The 17,987-nt window shown below is 62.8% G+C and overlaps 1 protein-coding gene across 1 annotated transcript; it reads right to left on the reverse strand.

Annotated features, from left to right (window-relative positions):
- Positions 1-900: 900 nt before the first annotated feature.
- PPP1R9B (protein phosphatase 1 regulatory subunit 9B) lies at positions 901-17,330 on the reverse strand. The gene is made up of 10 exons (XM_045773015.2): positions 15,419-17,330; positions 11,361-11,493; positions 9,964-10,084; positions 8,006-8,110; positions 6,775-6,910; positions 5,996-6,148; positions 5,832-5,885; positions 3,128-3,357; positions 2,697-2,793; positions 901-2,503 (listed from the first exon to the last, which is right to left on the reverse strand). The coding sequence occupies exons 1-10, from the start codon at positions 16,793-16,795 to the stop codon at positions 2,450-2,452; spliced, it is 2,460 nt and encodes an 819-aa protein (XP_045628971.1). The 5' UTR covers positions 16,796-17,330; the 3' UTR covers positions 901-2,449.
- Positions 17,331-17,987: the final 657 nt, after the last annotated feature.

Consider the following 17,987-nt stretch of genomic DNA (forward strand, 5'->3'; position numbering starts at 1 on the left):
GTGACAAAACCATGCTCAAGGGAGGGGCTGCCTCAGGGGCTGACTGCCACCTGGAGTTCTGGTAGAGTCCAGTCATCTCAGGTGCTGTCAGGGACCCATCAGTGACCTTGAAGTGCCCCAATGTTTGGGACTTCATTCCTTTGGGCAAAGGGGAATGTGAGAATCCCCTTGGGGGCCCAGCCACTGAGCCCAAGTGCCTTGTGCCTCTGTTATCTCACACATACGCACCCCAGCACCCCGAGCAAGGCAAGGCTGGCATCAGGGACTGGCCAAGCCTTGGCCCTACCCCTCCCTGCTGTCTCTGTTCTCTGGGACGTCACCACATCTTGTCCTTAGAACCCTGGCATCTGGACTGCCAGACCCATTCTATTAGCGCTGGTGAGTTAGCAACCAGACATGCTGGCGTAGGGCAGGGGGCTTGGGCTACTTAAATTTTCTAGGACAGAAAGATTCTCTAGGACCCCGGGCACAAAACTGCTCTGAGTGTCACCTCCCACCCCCAGGAGACCTCTGATCCTTCTGGTACCTCAGGTAGGGTCCCTTGTGAGAGTAGGTGCTGCATATCCCCATGAGGTTAGACTTCTCAGGGAAGGGACCTGCGGTTGGCCTCACCCTATCGTATCTAACCCATTCTCTGAATTGTCAGAGGCCTCTTAAAAAGGGGAAACGCGACGGGGCTAAGGAACTCTAGAAACGCCAGCCCTGCCCAAGAGGAATGGATAAAAAAGCATGGGTGCTGATGGGGGAAATGGTGGCAAAGAGGGAGTTTGCTGGAAGCGGGAATATAGTATCCCCACGAGAAGGATCCTCAGTCAAGGCAGCACCGGTAAGAAGGGACCTTGGGGCACTGACCGACAGCCCTGTCCCACCCCCAAGAATCAAGAAACCAGGCAGCGAGGCTCTGGGGGCTGCTTTTATGGGGACGACCTGACATAGGGCATGGTCCGTACAAAACCGGGAACAATACATACATATATATATTATATACAGAGACGCAGTCCTGCGGGGGGGCGGGGCAGGGGCGGTGCCGGCCCGAGAAACCGGAAGCGCCCCGCGGCCCCGCCCACCCGGCCCCGCCCCCTCCATCCGCTGCGGCGAAGGAGGTGAAGTGCGTGGGCCCGGGCACTGAGACAGCCAGCTCTTTCAGGGGGTAGGGGCACGTCTGGGGGCGGGGGTGGGGGGCGAGAAATACTGATCGATGGCGTGGTCTATTTACAGGGGACGAGAAGCCCAAACGGATGTGATGGGGGCTGTTTTTAAAAAATGAACAAAAATCCAGTCTGGGGCAGGGGCAGGAGGAGGAGGCAAAATGAGAGATGGATCCTGAAAGGGGAGGGGACCCGAGGGGGGGGGTCTCACCTCCCTTGGTCCAAGCCCCAATTTGGGGTTCAAGTGGGGAAACGAAGAGGATTTCACTTAGAAAGCAGGCTGCCAGCAGGGCAGCCCTGGTCTCCAAAAAGATGAGTAGTAGTAAAATTTTGCCCTCCAGTCAAAACCTTGGAAAACTGTGGGTGTGGGCGGAGTGAGGCTGAATTTGCGATGTTAGTACAAGGCTTCCAGGTGTGGCCCTGGGCAGGGCAGGGCCTGGCTCCCCAGTGGGAAATGTTCCCCTTGCCTAAGACCAGGGGCTCTGTAGCCAGGCCCCCTAAGCTGACCTCTCTCCTCCCTGGCATTCCCAGGCTTGGCCAGGAAACCCGGAGCCCAGCGAGGCCACAGAACAGTTCCAGGAGGAGGTTATGGCTATTTGGCACCTGGGGGTGGGGAGGCACAAGGAAAAATTGAGGGCTGCTGCCCCAGGAAAGGGGGAGCTGGGGACCAGGTGTCCTGGACTCTCCCCTTTTCCCGAAGGATGCATGAGAAATCAGTGCAGGGCCAGGCCCAGCCTCCAGGCTCAGGGGTGGACTCTGTCCCTCCTGGGTGGGGGGGACCAGGATGGGAGGAGGTGTGGAGGCAGCCCCTCCCAGCAGGAGGGTCAGAATGCAACAGAGACAGCACAATGATGGGGGACAGGGAAAGGGCCAAGAAGGTAGACTCTCAAGTCAAGAGGCCCAGGGGCCACCTAGGAGCCCCGTGGGCAGGGAGCAGCCTCCAGGTGGTGAGATGCTGGGAGAGCCCCCAGCCCCATTCCAGTCCAGAGACAAAGGCTGGAGGTTGTAAAGTCTGGCAGTATGGTCTGCAGGTCCTTGTGTCCATCCACCACCCAGGCCAACCCCTCGGCATCCCTTGGCCTCTGTGCCTCAGCCCCACAGGGCAAGAAGGAGGCCGTCCTTCCAGCCACCTCTGTCTGCCCAGGTCCTCTGGTCCCTGAAGCTGGGGGAGGTGGGGCGGAGGGTGGGGAAGTCGGGGCACCTGTCCCCAGGCTGGTAGGGGGCGGGGTGAAGTATTGAGGACAGGGGAGGGAGGACAGTGGGAGGGGATTCATTATTGTCCGCTCAAGGAATGATTCCTGTTAAGTAGAATTGGAATTCCTCAGTGTTTGCAGGTTTCCTTCCAGTTCTGAGATCTGGCAAACAAAAGGGAGAGGGGGTCAGGCCTGCGTACCAAGTGTGGGCCCTGCCCCTTCTGACCCCCTAATGGGGACATGACCCTGAGCCAGCAGCATGACTCCCTCTCTCCCTCCAGGATTCACAGAGGGGGTACGAAAGGGGGGCTTGCCTGCTGCCCCCTCCATAGGCCCCAGGGCCCCCCGGGCCTACCTTGTCCAGGAGCTTGTCCATCTCCTCCTTCCTAGCCAGCTCTGACTCTTCCAGAACCCGGCGCTGTGCGGTCTCCTTTTTCAGGAATTCGATCTCCCTAGGGATCAGCAGGGGACAGACCATGGGTATCGGTGTGTAGTCTGGCTTCCATCCAAGGAGTCTCAGGACCCTCAGCCCTGTCCTCAGCCCCACCGGGGCAGCTCTGTCCCTCCCTGAAGTCGGGAGGCCCCAGGTCTTCCCAAAACCTCTGGGGCCTGACTGTGCTGGCTCCGGTGCCCAGTCATTCTGGGCCCAGGTACCTCCACCATGAAGCCCTCCGACTTCTGCTCCTTGCCTCCCTGCTCAGCTGGGGGTGGGGAGGGGCTGCCACTAACGGCCTCTCAGTGCTCCCTGGGCCAGGACTCCCCGCTCCCAGCCCCCTGAGCACGTACTTCTGCTGGTAGTCCTTGATGAGGCGTTTAGCCTTGCTGTACTTGCGCTCCAGGGCCTGGTACTGGGCCTGGGTCTCCCGCAGGTGCTCGTCCACAGCCTGGCACAGGCTCTGGGCCTCGCCCCAGTAGCCCTCCAGTTTCTCCATGCGTTCCTTGTTCTCCTCCACGCTCTGTTCCAGCTGGGCCTTCTCCACCCGCCACCGCCCCTTCTCCTGCTCTAGACTCTGCAGCTGAGGGAGGAAGGAGCAGTCAGGGACTGGGGGGGGGGGCACAGGGAGCCAAGGAGCGCCCCCGTCCTGGCACCAGGGCCGGTCTCTGGCTGACCCCTGCGGATGTGGAGCCCACTGCCCCCCAACTGCTAACTCTCCTTGGCTGAGCCCGAGCACTAAAAGCTGGAGGGAAGAGGTGGGGGCTCAGCCGCAGAGCCCCCAGTCAGGGCCCCCACACTGTGCCACGCTCCCAGCAAGAAAGAGGCCCAGGTTAGTCACTGACTCACTCTGTGACCTGGGGCAAGGCAACTTCTGTCTTAAGCCTCAGTCCTTCCATCTGGGAAATGGGACTGATCCCTGCCTTGCCAAGCTCACGGGGCTCCAGTAAGATGATAGAGGCAAAAGAGCAGGCCAGGGGACGGTCACCATCGCTCTCTGTCCCCTCTGCAGCTCGGGGCCTGCTGACCAGCCCCTGTCTCTGTGGCTTCCTCAACAATCCTGGCTCCTCTTCTACCTTGTCTCCCAGCTCCTCGCAGGCACCATGCCCCAAATCTGCCCCCACCTGCACAAACCTATTCCTCCTTTCCACGATCTCACTGCCACCAGCGCTCAGCCTCAAGCCCCTGCCTGTCCCTCCAATCTCCTTGGCTGCAAACGCCACTTGTTGTCTGTGCCCCAGCCACACAAGCCTTCCTGCAGACCCTCAGACTTGCCCCGTTCCCTCTTGCCACAGGGCCTTTGCCCGTGCCGTTCCCTCTGCCTGGAATGTCCCCACCTCCTCCCCGCCTTGCCCCATTATTTCCCACTAGCTCACCCCTCCGCTCTCTGCTCCATCTATCACTTCCCCCGAGAAGCCGCCCGTGATTCCCTCCAGCAGCACCCCCTCGCGCGCACACACACCCCTGGTTGGCTGAGGCTCCCCCCCGCTCTAGGAGCTCAGTGACCCTGCGTGCTCTTGCAGGACCGCGTGTCTGTTGATAACGGTACAGACATCAGTGCGCACGCTACGCTGCCATAATAAGGGCAGGGATCAAATGCGCTTCTGCGCACTGCAGGGCCTAGAACAGCGCGGGGCACACAGAAGGCACTCTGTAGGCGGCTACAAATTGACAGCACGAACAGACCTTTGACTTGACCCCTGGGCCTTCGTGCTCTGCCTCCACCCGGCAGCGAGACCTATCATCTCGCCCTCAGCAACGAGCTCCAACCCGCCCTTCGTCTCCATGCCCTCCGCCTACACTCGGGGCAACCCTGGCCGCCATTTACCCCAGGACACAGCCACGGCCTCTCACTGCTTTGCGAGCCTCCGAGTCCTGCCCACCCTCATGCCCTCGTAGGCAGGGGCCTTTCCCCCTTCTAATCCCCATGTGGCCGCAGGGCCAAGGCCAGAGTCCTTGGTGGGGAGGCGGGACCCTGCCAGCCACAGCCCCCACCGGCAGGCCAGCTCAGCTCCCACCTCGTCCCCACAGGAACAGCTGCCACAGCCAGAGGGCCTCCTCCAAGCTCAGCCTCTCTCCCCCGGGGGTGCCCTTCCTCAGCCTCAGTCACTAAACCCTGCCTGCCCCTCAGGGCTCAGCTGTGACCTCTCCTCTCCATGGCCGCGTGGCCCCCATGAGCCAGTCTCTCCCCGCCACCCCGGAAGCCCCGCGGCCCCTGGGACGCCTCATGTCCAGGCCCAGTGGGGGCCCAATGCAGGCTTTTCATATGAAGTCTGCGTATCAGCATGCCTGCGCGCGTGCTGGCACCCGATGGGCTTTGAGTGGGTGTCGGTACATAATATGTACGCGAGTTTGTGTGTCACGAGTGTCACCATCTGGGAGCGTCGGCACCGGGCCCTGCGTGAGAACGCACATGTCCCGAGAGATGGCTGTGCTGTGTGTTCCGCAGCAGACGAGCGTAGAGGGAGTCTGCGTATCCAGGCTGCTGCCCCTGGGCGTAATGTCACGTGAAGCCTGGGTCCCCTGTCTCCATGTCCACACAGAGTGGATGTCCCCAGGGATCCTGGTGAGTGGGCCTGGGGTCCAGGCTGGCATGTGTCAGTGTGGGTATCCCTGGGGAGCTTACACTGATCACTGGGCCTGTTTGCAGAGGACAGGCGTGGGACAGTAAGAATGTGAAGACATCCAGAGTGACCTAGTGTCACTCCGTCGAGTAGCTGATAGCTCGATTTTTTATTTAGCACCTTTTAGGAGTCAGGTGCTGTGCTAAGGATTTTGTATGCCTCATCTCACTCAACCCTCACAATGGAACATACAGTGTTGGCGCTATTATCCCATTCTAGAGGGGAGGAGACTGAGGCACAGAGCAGCAAGTGGATGGTGACACACAGGGGTCCAGAGCTCGAGCTTTTAACACTACGCTCCCCTGCCTCAGAGTAGCTTGTTCTGTATCTGCCTGTGGGCGATGGGTGACGGTTCCGTATTAGTGTCCGCAGGTGTGAGGCCGGGGGGTCATCCCCTCAGCCCTCATCCCCCCCTCCCCCGTCACATTCTTACCTTCCTTTTCAGCTGCTGGATCTCCGCCTCAGTCACAGCGTGCTTGATCTGGAGCTGTGGGGGCAGAGAGGCAGGTGCTCGGCTCTGGCTGGAGTCGGCAGTGCGGCGGGGCAGGGTAAGGCCCGCCTCTGCCCTCCGCCACCCCAGGGACCCCCTCTGCCCACCTCCTTGAACTTGTGCACCAGCTTCTCGGGCTCCATGTCCACAGGGGACAAGGCATCCTCGTTTTCCGCCAGCTCGAACACCTCGATGGCCATCTCGCCACCCGGGAACGTGGGGCTCAGTTCCTCATCCTCGTCAGTGGCATATTCTCCTGTCTGCGAGGGGGGCAAGGAGGCTGTGCACGCTGCCCACCTCGGCCTCCATGAGCCCCGAGGAGCAGGGCTTAGACCGGCAACGGTCTGTCCATGTCAGACTGGGAGCGACCCGGGGCTGTGGGCCATGCCTCCCGCATCAGGCTGAGGCCACCCCGGTGGCATGGTCGGTGCCACCCCAGCGGCATGGCCAACAGCCTGGGGAGTCCCCCGAAGTCACAGGTGGTTCCCTCGTGAGACTGGGACCCCTGAAGAAACGGCCTGTGCTTTCCCCCTCACACTATGGCTCTCCTGAGGTCTAGAGCCTCGTCCTTCCTCAGAGTAGGTCCCCTGAGGGTAGAGGCTCTGCCTTCCCCACAGAGTGGAGACTCTTTGAAGGAAGTGCATTTTCCTTGTCGGAGCAGGAAGGCTCTCTGAAGACAGAGTGTGACTCCTGCATCAGACTAAGGGTTCTTTGAAGGAAGGGTCTGCAACTCCTCCCTCAGTCTGGGGACTCCCCCAGGATAGGGAAAGGTGTCCTGGCCTCCTTCAGGAGGCCTGGGAAAGCGGCAGAGGCAGAGGAGGGAGTGTGATGCTCCATCCGGCCACCAGGGGGTGATGATGCTACCGGCCAGGCCGGGAGTCCCTACCTCCTCGTCATCCTCCCCGTACTGGGCGTATCTCTGCTCCATCATTTCCCGCTGCCATCGCTCCTGTTCCAGGGTCTGCTGAATTAGCTGGGCCACCTCACTTTGCTCGCCTGGCCGCTCCCGGCCAATCATAAACCTGCGGGGGCATGAGCATCATCCCCCAGCCTCTGTCTTCAACTGGGTGATACCATCACCCTCCTAGCTGATGCTCCCCTCTCCACACCCAGACCCTCCCAAGGGAGGTGAAATGAGAGGGCTGAGTCCAGAGGCTGCGGAGTGTTAATAATGAATGGGGGAGCTGGGGGCCCTTCTTGGGTTTCCTTCCCTGGACAGCCAGAAGGCCCACTCACCCTCGCAGCCAGTTTTGGGGGAGGGGTGATGTCAGCCAAACCCCTGGTGCGCTGCAGGGGACAGGAGCTCAGGGGCTGCCACGGCAGGGGGCTCTTCCTCCACCACAGGGGAGAAAACGAGGCCAGGGAATGGCGAGGCTGACCCATCCCAGCAGCCGGCTTCCCCATTCCCCTGCCCTGGGGCTACGGAGGGGCATCTGGCCCGGCGTGAGCTTCAAGCCCCCAGGCTTCAGGAAGGGGCGGGATGATGGTGAGTGGAGATTAGGATGGAGAGGAAATAGTGGAACTTCCAGGCACTAGCCCCTCCTCTCCGTGGCCACCCACATCCTGTTTCTCTCCACCACCCTTTCCTGGGGGCAGTGCCCCTTTTGGAGAGGGCAGGGAGTGGTCCCTGCATGTTATGCCAGAGAGGACGTGGGGAGCTTCTAACCCAGTTCCCTCAGTTGACAGCCCCGGGAAGGGGAGTCCTCCCAGGATTACACAGCCGGTGAGGAGGGAAGGATGAAGTGCCTGGTGGGGGGGACCCCAATTTGGATGGTATTCTCCCTGCACATCTTGATTGTTCAGTGAATGAGTCACGGACAGGCAGGGGAAGGAGAATAAATCTAAGAAGCCAGTTTGGAGGCGCAGCAGAGCACAGGCCTTGAAGCCCGAGCGTCGGTGGCCAGCAGCGCTCAGGGGCTTGGGAGAGGACGGCAGGCATGGGGCAGGGCTATGGGCACAGCAATTCCTTCAGGCAGGGAGGCCGTGGAAGCTCGTCTATAAGGTGGCCCACTCGAAACCTTACGTGGGTGTAGGCGGGCAGGCAGAGAGGCGGGATGGGGGCCAGGCCTCCTGTCTGCTCCCACTTGCCCACCCAGCGCGGCCCTGCCTGCCCTTACCGCACGCGACCCTTGGTGTTCCGGAGCACGGAGGCTGCAAAGCTCTGGGTCACTCCAACCAGACTCGTGCCGTCCACCTCCACCAGGAGATCATTCACTTGGATCCTAGGAGAGGCCACATTGGTTAGGGGGGCCGTCAGGGGGGGAACTGGAGCGGAGGTAGTGGTGGTCTCCCTCCATCAGAAACCTGAGGCTCAGTCCCCGCCTGGGTCCTGGTACTTTGTCTACTTGCATAAAATGCATGGGGCCAGAGGGTTGGGGATCAGCCAGACCCGCCACTGGGCAGTGAGACCCGGGCAAGCAAATCCGATGCAGGCAGGCAGGACCAAGCACACTTCCTGTCATAATCACACCCTTGTCCCCTCCTCCTTCACACCGGACAGAGTGGTGTGACACCCACAGAGCTCAAGGCCACCAGCCACACCCAAAGCACAGGTGACACACAGTCCTCTTATGGGTCTGCAGATTTTCTCCCAAATGCCTGAGACCCCCGTGGCACGCTCTTGTGCTCGCTGCACCCAAGCCAGGGCCACAGCCCCCACCACATTCTAGTGTGGCAGGAGAAGCCCTGGCTCTCCACCCCAGAAGGAGAGAGATGGGGGTGGGCCAGCCTGGCCGGCCAAGGGGGATGGCAGGACCCCTGGCCACCTCCTTCCTCCACTGCCAGCCTCCTGCGAGCTCCAGGCCTTCTCTCAGGGCTCCTCTGCAAAGTGGAAGCAATGGCCTGTTGTGAGCGGCTCGCCCCCTTGCCCCCCACACGCGGGCCCTCTCTCCCATGTGCACACACTCCCCACGCCGCTGACAGCCAAAAGGTGACCACAGGAATGGCTCTGGAAGTCCAAACTGGGGGTGGAGGGTAAGTGAAAGAGGAGGGACTGTCACTGTCCTTTTGTCCACCCCCCCATGCCACGTGGGCCACAGCAGGCAGAAGCAGCCTGAGTGGGGCAAGCCCAGCTCTAGCACCATGACCCCAAAGTCAGCCAGCCCCTACAGGGACACCCACTCTGTCACAGGGAGGGGGTCTGGGTTTGGAGGTGCCACCACAAGGCACCCCTGATACCAAGTGCCAACAACCCTGGGGATGCCCTAAAGCCCTTCCCACTCCTCCCTGCGCACCCCCCCCCATGATACATACACAGCGGAGTGGCCCACAGAGGGGTCGCTGGGCTGCCCAGGGCTCCAGGAGGCCCTCCTGAGCCTTCTGACCCCTCCAGGCTCAGATGCCAAACACAGGTACACATGCTCACACACACGCACGCGCAAGGAGCAGCCTCCTTCACGGGCACACCACACTCCCGGATCCCCCTTGCTCTCTCGGCTCCGGCCATACCTGCCCGCGTTCAGTCCCCTTCCTGGAACGTTTTGCACATTCTGCTCCCTCGGCCTAACCAACTGCTGCTCATCCTCAGGCCCTAGCTCCAACATCACTTCCTTCAGGAAGCCTTCCCTGCTATCCAGAGGGAGCAAGTCTTGCTTTTTATGCCTTCATGCCACCCGGTACTTTTCCCACGTTTTCTACGTGCCCCCTTGGATGTCTGTCTGCCTCACCACACCACATGCTTCCTGAGGGCAAGGGAAGTCATCACGGACTCCCCAGGGCCTGGCTCCAGCCCCACCACAGAGCCAGGGACTCGATATTTGCTAAATCGAAAAAAAAAAAAAAGCTCAGATGTATCCACCAGGAACAGACTCCATGGCCGTGCTCTCCCTCCCATGGCCCACACACGCTCAAGACCAGGACGTACAACGTCTCCAAGCAGCCCCCTCCCCACCCCCCAAAGAACGTAAGCACCATGAGAGCAGGGGTCCCATGGGGTTTGTTCACTGCTGTACCCCCTAGACCAGCACCTGGCACATTAAGGCTTCACGAACACCTGAGCGCCACACAGACAGGGGCCCATGCCGGCTCAGTGGCCTGGCCTGCAGCTGACAGCAGGTGGGGGAGGGGGAGGGGGTACCTGCCGTCCCGGTGGGCCGCACCACCCTCGGTCACCGTCTTCACAAAGATGCCCAGCTTCTCCAGGCCCATGTCCGCCCCGGCCCCCATGCCGATGATGCTGATGCCCAGGCCCTCGGAGTCTGTGGAGCAGAAAGTCACGACAGGCCGGTGTTGGAAGGTGGGGATGGGGTGAAGCGTCCCAGCCAGGGCTTGCAGGGGACAGAGTGAGAGGCCCCTCCCAACCCCCAACCTCACCTAGGGCACGGCTCGACCTCAAGCAGCAGTCCCCATGCTTAGGGGATGTCCACAACTGAGGAAGGGACACCGTTCTGTGCACCCCCTCCTCGCCAAGCCAACTAGGAAGCTCCTGGGTCACCCCCAGCCCTTTGTCCCTTGAAAGAACCGATGAGCAACAGGGCATGCTGAGGGTGGCCTGGGCAGGTGCAGCGGGGGGGGGGGGGTGGGGAACCAGAGACTACTGTAGACACAGATGAGGGGTACGGAAGGGTGGAATGGCATGGGAGCAGCCATGATGGGGTTGGCCTTCTTCTCTATGCAGATTCAACCAAACTTAGAGTCTCCGTGACTGAGGACCTCCTGCTCTCCTCTCCACAGCTGTGCCCTCCTGTCTCATGGGCCTCTGACACCCGAACTCTTATCGTCCCCCACAAACAGGCTCTTCCCGTCTGCCACTCCCTCACGGGGCCTGGGAGTCACCTGGATTCCTCTCTCCCCCTCACAGTCTCAGCCAGAGCAAACAACCACCAGATCCTGCAGACTCTACCTCCCAAGGATCTCTCGAGTACACCCACTTCCCACGCGGCCACCGTCTTGTCCACACCACCATGGTCTCTCTCCATCCACTTATGACAGCACAGCCCGACGTGGTCTTTCTAGAATACCTTTGCCACGCCTTGCCATGGTTTCCCGTCCATCTTAGAAAATAGACAGCGTCCTCCACATGGTCTACGAGACCCTGCATACCCTGCTCGCCCTCGTGGTCAGAATCTGGCCAAGCCTCTCTCCTCTTTCCCGCACCCTCTCCTGAATTCCCATCTTCAGAGCTCAGCGCAAGCATGACTTCCTCAACTTCCTCGGGGACCCCACTGACCTGAGTCCACGTGCTGTCGTAGCGGCCCCTCCCGTCCCTGCCCAGCACCTACTGCGGCTCGGAAGGACCCAGTGAGCTGTGACTGCTCCCTCACTGCGCGGCCCACACGGAGCCCAGGACCCCGCCCGAGCGGCCCTGGGGACCTGGCACCCGAAGGAGCACAGAGCGAGGCCGGCCCGGGGCGGGGCAGGGGCTCTGGCTGCTGGAGTCCGCGTGGCTGGGGGTGCCGACAGGTGCCCAGGGCACAGCTGGCGCCAGAGAGGAGATCCCCCCCCACCCCCTGCGGCCTGGTCCCGGCCTCTCACCCTTCTCCAGCTCCACAGGGAACAGCTCCAGCCTCTCCACCCGCTTCTCCAGCTCGTACTCGGCCGAGGCGGCCATGGGGTCCACGTCCTCGTTGCGCCGGTCGTAGTCCTCGTTGGAATAGGTACTGAACACCTGCAGAGGGGCCGCTTGTCGGAGGCAGGAGCGGAGCTGGTGGCCAGGGGCCGCCACGGCACGCGCCCAGCGCCCAGCGGCGTCCCTCTCCTGCTCCCGGCCTCCCCAGCCCCAACATGAGCCCCGCTCGGACGGCAGGCCCTTCTGGTGCTCGAGCCCCCGGTTGCCCCATCCACACCATTATTCCCTCCCACAGCCCCGACTGGCGTTGAGTGTGGCTGCTGTGGAAAGAAAGGAAGGGCAACCTCCGAGAAACCAGCCGACTCAGGAAGCCAGATCTCCAGGTCAGAGACAGACCAACAGACTGGGGCAGAAAGAAACACGGGGACCCAGAGAGCCAGACAGGGGCAGACACAGACGGCAGGAGAGTGGAAGGAACAGGCTGAGCAGGAGTGGAGGGGCACAGGAGGGGAGTGGGAATGGAGAAGATCCTGGAGGATGCCAGATGGGGAGAGAGGGGGGAGCGGGTGTGAGACGCAGGGACAGGGGAGGGAGGAGGAGAGAGAGGAACAGAGGAAGACAGAAGGGCACCCAGGACCCAGCTGACCTGAGCCTAAAGTTGAGGCCAGGGTGGGGGAGGGAAGCAGGAAGGACCACTTCCACCCCCATGGGGAAAGGGCAACCCTCTACTTGAGGTTCCTCTCAGGTGACAGAAGGTGGATGGGGGAGATCGCCAGGCCCACGTGGCCTTGCCTGCATGGCCAGGCCTCAGTTTCCCTCCAGAGAAGCAGCTCTGAGGTGTGCCCCTATCCCCAGCACACTAGAAGGCCCAGGCCAGAGACCCGGGACCCTGGTGAAAGCAAGGAGCTCGGGGAGGTGGCAGCCTCTCTGACTTTGTCCCCAGTGAACCCAACCTGCATAGGGGCTCCAAGGCCAGCCCTACCTTGTTGTCCCCTGTGCCCCCCTGCTGTCTCCTTCCTGTGTCTCTCAGTGAGAAGGGGAATTCTGACCCTCCTCCAGAGAACGGAGAGGCTAGGGCAGGGGCTCTGTGGGAGAGCCTAACTCTGGGTCCAGGTGGGGTACCCCCAGTGGGAGGTTAATGAGCACCATTTGGGGTACCATGACACGTTCATGCTTCATTGCCTACAGTGACAGGTTGGCACCACTTGGAGCCAAACGGGGGCGAGGAAGGATGGGAGCAGCTCTATCAGACGGCTGGGCCTGAGGCCTGAGCAGCTGGAGTGGAGCACCGTGTCCCCCGAGGCCCCTGCCAGGGCCCCCTCTCCTCCAGGAGCAGGCCCAGGGGCACCCTGGCAGGCAACACACTTGTGTCCCAGCCTTTGTTTGGGCTCACTCAGTGTCATCCTCCACTCCCCCCCCCCCCAGAGCCTCGCTCCCATGGCGGGGTTTCACAGGATGAGAAGTGCAGCTGGGAGGGGCTTACGTAGCCACTTCGCTCCCTGCCCTCGATTTCACTACATCAGAGAAGTCCAAGCTTGGGCCCTTACAGCTCATCGTCAGTCGGGCCATGGTCAGACTGCCCTCCTGACATCTGGCCACTGGCCTCCGAGCCCCCTGGAGGGATGGGCCACCCAGTTTGCACACAGTATAAGATGTCAGGTCTACTGCCAAGGTCACCTGGGTCAGCCAGTGGCAAGGCAGGATGAGACTGCACCCAGCTGGGCCCTGGTGGGTGGGTCACCTGTGACTCTGTCCCCCTTGCACTCCTGCCCTGGGCCTGGCAAATCGGCTTTGGCCCACTTTTGCATCTGAGTCCCCTGACCCTCAGCCTCTGCTCCAGCGGACAGGGTCCCTTCATCCCTCAGTCTTTGTGGTGGTCTGGGTCAACGAAACCCCTCCCCGATGGGTGTGCGTGAGCGCTGGAGCCAGTGAGCGAACACACCGTGACCTCCAAAACACCCTCCCAGCCTGCCCTGGGCTTTGCCCTCCCCTCTCTTCTCAGCTGATCAAATCCTGCCCCCTGCAGGAAACCAGGCTCAGAGGCCCCAGACCGCCCCTCACATTGCCCACCACGATGTGCCCAGCCTATCAGCGGCTTGGGCCCAGTCCCCTGCCCCAAGTGACAACATGCAACTGGGCTCTCTGTCCTCAGCAGAAGCCTCCATAAAGGCAACAACTGGGTCATCCGCAGGGCACAAGACCTGGGAATCGGTGTCAATGCAGGATGGAGGCAGGGAGGGGCAACAACGGGGACCCACCGTCCGTCCACGGTTGGGAGGAGGAAATCCCCAGCAAGGTCAAAAGTCAGACACACCAAGGCGGCACCACAGACCACTGGCTCCCACGCTTCTGTGAGCAAGTCCCCAGGGAGCTGGGGAGCACTGCTCCAAATCGTGCGCTATTTTTTATCCAAAATCAGGGTAAGGTGTCAAATATAGAAAGTCAGAGGCCCCGGACTGAAAGACCAAACTCCATCTCTGGATCAGGCCGCTCAGAGAACTGGTGATGGGGGGGGTCCCCACCTCCTCCTCGGGTCCCAAGAAACACCCTCATCCTCCATTCCATCCAGGATCCCATGACCCTCAGGATAGGGAGGGTGGAGAAAGGACTTATGAGGTTGCAGCCCCAGAACGGGGAGGGCTGGCCTGGCAGGAGTAGCACCTTTCAGGACTTGGCTGGGGTTGAGGCGGGGGGGGGGGGGGGGGGGGGAGGGCAGCTGCTGATTTTCTAGGAGGGCTGGGAGGAATCGCGGGCAGCCTCAGTGTCCAGGAGCAGTTATGGAAACTTTGTGCAAACGGACGAGAGCTTGGCTGGGGAGAGGTAAAGGCAGGGTCCAGGCCTGGGAGAGTCCAGGGCCAGGACAGCCCCCTCCAGCGGACCAGTGCTGGGCACAGCTGAGCCTGGGGCACTGAGAAAGGGCCATCTAGGCTGGATGTGCCAGCCAAAATGGGAGGGTGGCAGGAAGCAGGGGTGACCTAGGGCTCTTAATTCTTCCCGGGGATGTCCCCACCACCCCAACAGCACTTTCTGAGGATCTCCAGGCACTGGCACAAGCCACAGACTAATCACCAAGAGTGGTGGCGGGGATGGGGGGACTGAGACCCCCAAAAGGGGCAGCTCCGGCCGGTCTTTCAGGATACCCAGAGAATGTGGCAAGAGCACTTGGAGTTTGCCAAGGCCATGGGAGTCTGCCCTACAGAGCAGCCAAGAGCAAAGGCATGCGGGCAGCTGCCAGACATGTTGGGGGCTTTCCCGGCCCCACCCCTCTCTTCTGTGCCCTGCCCAAGGCCCAGCCCCCTCCTGGGCCAGGCCAGGGGCCTGCTCCCTGCCATACCCAACACCTCCACCTCACCAGCTGGCCCAGCACAGACCCCAGGGAACAGGGCCCCAGCGCCAGGCCTTCCCCCCACCCTGAGTCACATGGCCCCAGCTCAGCTTACCCTCAAAGACCTGCTTCCCTCTTTCACTTCTGCAAACTTGGGGTGGGGGCTACAGACAGGATGGAGGAGGGTTGCAGTCCCCTACACCTTCGTTTTAGGAAGTTCTTGGCTCCTCCCTCCTCTCTAAGGGGAACGCAGAGGGTGTTTCTAAGCTCCCCCACCTTTCCCCTCCCCCACTCGGTGGAGTAAGGACCAATGTGGGGAGGGTCTCCTGAGGACACACACAGGGACACACACCTTCCCACCACCCAAGCCCCAGCCTCAGGCAGCCTCGGAGAAAGAGTGCCTGGGAGAGGAAGGGGAAGCAGGTGTCCCGGGACGCGGGTGCGGCGGAGCCAGGGCGAGGCAGCAGGCAGAGGAACCTGAGGGCAGGTCGGGGCAGGCCGCCCTGTTCTCGGGCCTGAAAATCGTCCCCCTCTGACAAACAGCTGGAACTCCCCCACGCCCCCCTCAGGGTGGTAACTTCTGGGAAGGGGGCTGGGTGGCAGGGGCTGACTCAGCCTGCCAAACCCGGCTGGCGAGGCGGGGGCGACGGCGTGCACGTGGCAGGGGCGGCGCGGGGGCGGGGAGGGGGGTTCACTTACTTGGATGGGCGCCGTGCTGAAATGGATCTTCCGGCTCGGGGCCGGGTCCTCTTCCTCCGACAGCCCCGGGATCTCCACGCACCCCGACTCGGGCTCGTAGGGGGGCTCCCCATCCTCCTCGTCTTCTTCGTCGTCCTCCTCCAGGGCACTGCCCCCAGAGTCCTCCCCCAGCCCACTGTAGGCGCTCACGTCCACCAAGTCCGCCTCCGAAAAGTCCTCCTTCTTGGACTCATCCGCCTCCTCGGGGGCCACGTCCGGGGCCCGGCCGTTGCCCACCCCTCTTTCAGGCGCCGCCACGGTCGCCGTGGTCTCCTCGGGGGCCGCCTGGGCCTTCTGCTCCTCGGGCGCGGGGCTGGCAGTGGTTGCCAAGGTGCTGCCATTCTCCAGGGCCGCGTGGACCGTCACCTCCGCCTGAATCACCTCCCCGGGCGCCGCCTCGGCCTCCGACTCCCCGCTCTCCTCCACCTCCACCGGCTTAATCTTCCGCACCTCCCGGGGCTTGGGGGGCGGCCGGGCAGGGGCCACTCGGTGCTGCGGAGGCTGCTGCCCTCCGGGGCCGCGATCCTTCTCGGCCGGCGCATCCCCCGACGGGGCGGGCGGCGGCGGCGGCGGCGGCTGGAACACCCGGGACCGCTTACTGACCAGCTTCGAGTTGACCTGGGGAGCCCCAGCGGCCGCGGCCCTGGGGAGCCCGGGCCCACGGTGGAGGCCGGTCCTCGAGTCGGCCTTCTCGAAGACGGCGCTGAGCTGGCTGACCGTCGGCGACACGGCGTCGGCGTCCAGCTTGTCCAGCGCCTCGGTGCTGCCGTTGAAGCGCACCACGACGTCCAGCTTCCGGTCCTGCAGGCCGGCGCGCTCCTGCCTCAGCAGCCGCCGCGTCGCGGCCTCCTTGTCGCCGCCCGCGGCCGCCGGGACGCTCCGTTCGAACAGCTTCCGCGTCTCCTGCAGCCGGGACGGCGGGTGCGGCGGCGGCGCGGGATGCGCCGAGGGCGCGGGCTTGGAGTCGAAGCGGCTCACGCGCTCCGACACGCTGGTGCCCAGCTTGAGCAGGGCGCTGTGGTCCACGTTCTCGTTCAGGCTGCTGGCCCGCGGCAGCGACAGGCGCACGCCGCGCTCTGGCGCCCGCGGGGCCTCGGTGGGGCCCGCGCCGCCGCCCGCCTCGCCCGGCGGCCCCGCCGTCGTGCCCATTTGCAGGAACATACTTTTGATGCGGTGGACGTTGGAGCCATATTTCTTGTGGTGGGCCGCCTTGGGCGCCTCGTCGGGCCCGGGCGCGTCGGGCGGCTTCAGCGCCTGGATGCCCGCCTCGTAGGCGCTGCGGTGCGGGGAGGCGCTCCGGAGGGGACCCCCGGGCCCCCGCGGCTCCGTCTTCATCATGGTGGGGGGAGACGGGGGCGCATCCCCTCGCTTCCCGCTCCCCCCCTCCAACAGGCGGCTGGCCAAGTCGGGACCACCGCCCCCTCCCCCCCGAGAAATGAAACCCCGGAAGGCCTTTTTTAGGCTCCCCCCAACCAAGCTGCCAAAAACAGTTAACCCCGCTTAAGGGAAAAAAAAAAGGGGGAAAAAAAAATCTCCGAGCGCCCTGTGTGGGTCGCCTCCCCCAATCCAGCTGCCACAGACAGCCAGCCCCTCTTCCAGAGCCCGAGCGGCCTGCTACGGTCGCCCCCACCCAAATTAGAAAAGCGGCGGCCGGGGCCGGTGGGACCGCGCGCCCTGCCCGCGAAGCAGCGCCGAAGGCGCCGGCTCACATCGTCCGAGGCAGTGTCAGCGGGGCTGGCAGCCCGGGCGTCCCCCACCCCGGCCGGGGGTCTCGGCTCTCGGGGGGCCCGGCACCCCGGCGCCCATGGCTGCTCGGCCGGCCCGGGCTGCTCCGCCGCCGCCGCGCCACCCTCCCTCCCTCCCTCCCCCCCGCGCCCCGAGCCTCGGTCTTTCTCTGGCTCTGCCCGAGCGGCGGCTGCCCGAGACCGAGCGGCTGCCCTTCTCGCCGCCGCCGCTGGGGGACTGGCACCTCTGGGTCCTAAAGGGATCGGATTTCCGGGGCCGGAGTCTGTGAGCCCTCCCCTTCCCCTCCTCCCGAATGTTATCCCCTCCCCTGCCCGTCCCTCTCCGACCCCCTGACGCTGACCCCCGGTCCTGGCCTGTCCTCTTCAACCCTTCCATCCCAACCTCTGACTGCGGCTTATCACAACCCACAAAAGCACAGCCCCACCAAATATTGGGGGAGGCAATCCAGCCCCAGCGGTTTCAGCGTGGGCCCCTCTCCACCCCAAATGGGAAGGGAGATTAGGGGGGCGGGGCAAAAGATCGTTGCCTTCAAGGTCCTGGGAGTTCCCTAGTCTGGTTGAAGACCATCAGCATCAAAATCGCTGGGCACTTTAAAATTTTTTAAATTCATATTTCTGGGCCCTCCTCCAAACTTTGCGAAGCAGAATCTCAGAGGCTGGCCCAGGAATCTGTATTTTAACAATTTCTCATGGAGAACCTTTTGCAATCATATAAGGTGTGAAAGCTTAGCCCAGGGTTGCTGGCCTTGTGGTGGAGGAGGAAGGAGAACAGAGAGAGGAAATGG

The sequence above is a fragment of the Ursus americanus genome, chromosome 23 (assembly GCF_024610735.1).
Source record: "Ursus americanus isolate L20-20 chromosome 23, mUrsAme1.1.p, whole genome shotgun sequence".
Taxonomy (NCBI): domain Eukaryota; kingdom Metazoa; phylum Chordata; class Mammalia; order Carnivora; family Ursidae; genus Ursus; species Ursus americanus.

Bases quoted from the DNA above. Each gene is read 5' to 3' on its own strand.
- PPP1R9B (XM_045773015.2), bottom strand. From the start codon at position 16,795: ATGATGAAGACGGAGCCGCGGGGGCCCGGGGGTCCCCTCCGGAGCGCC. The intron at 3,358-5,831 runs GTAAGAATGTGA...TTCCTCCCTCAG, and splicing joins TCCAGCAGCTGAAAAGGAAG to CTGCAGAGTCTAGAGCAGGA. The intron at 2,504-2,696 runs GTAGGCCCGGGG...TTTGTTTGCCAG, and splicing joins TGGACAAGCTCCTGGACAAG to ATCTCAGAACTGGAAGGAAA.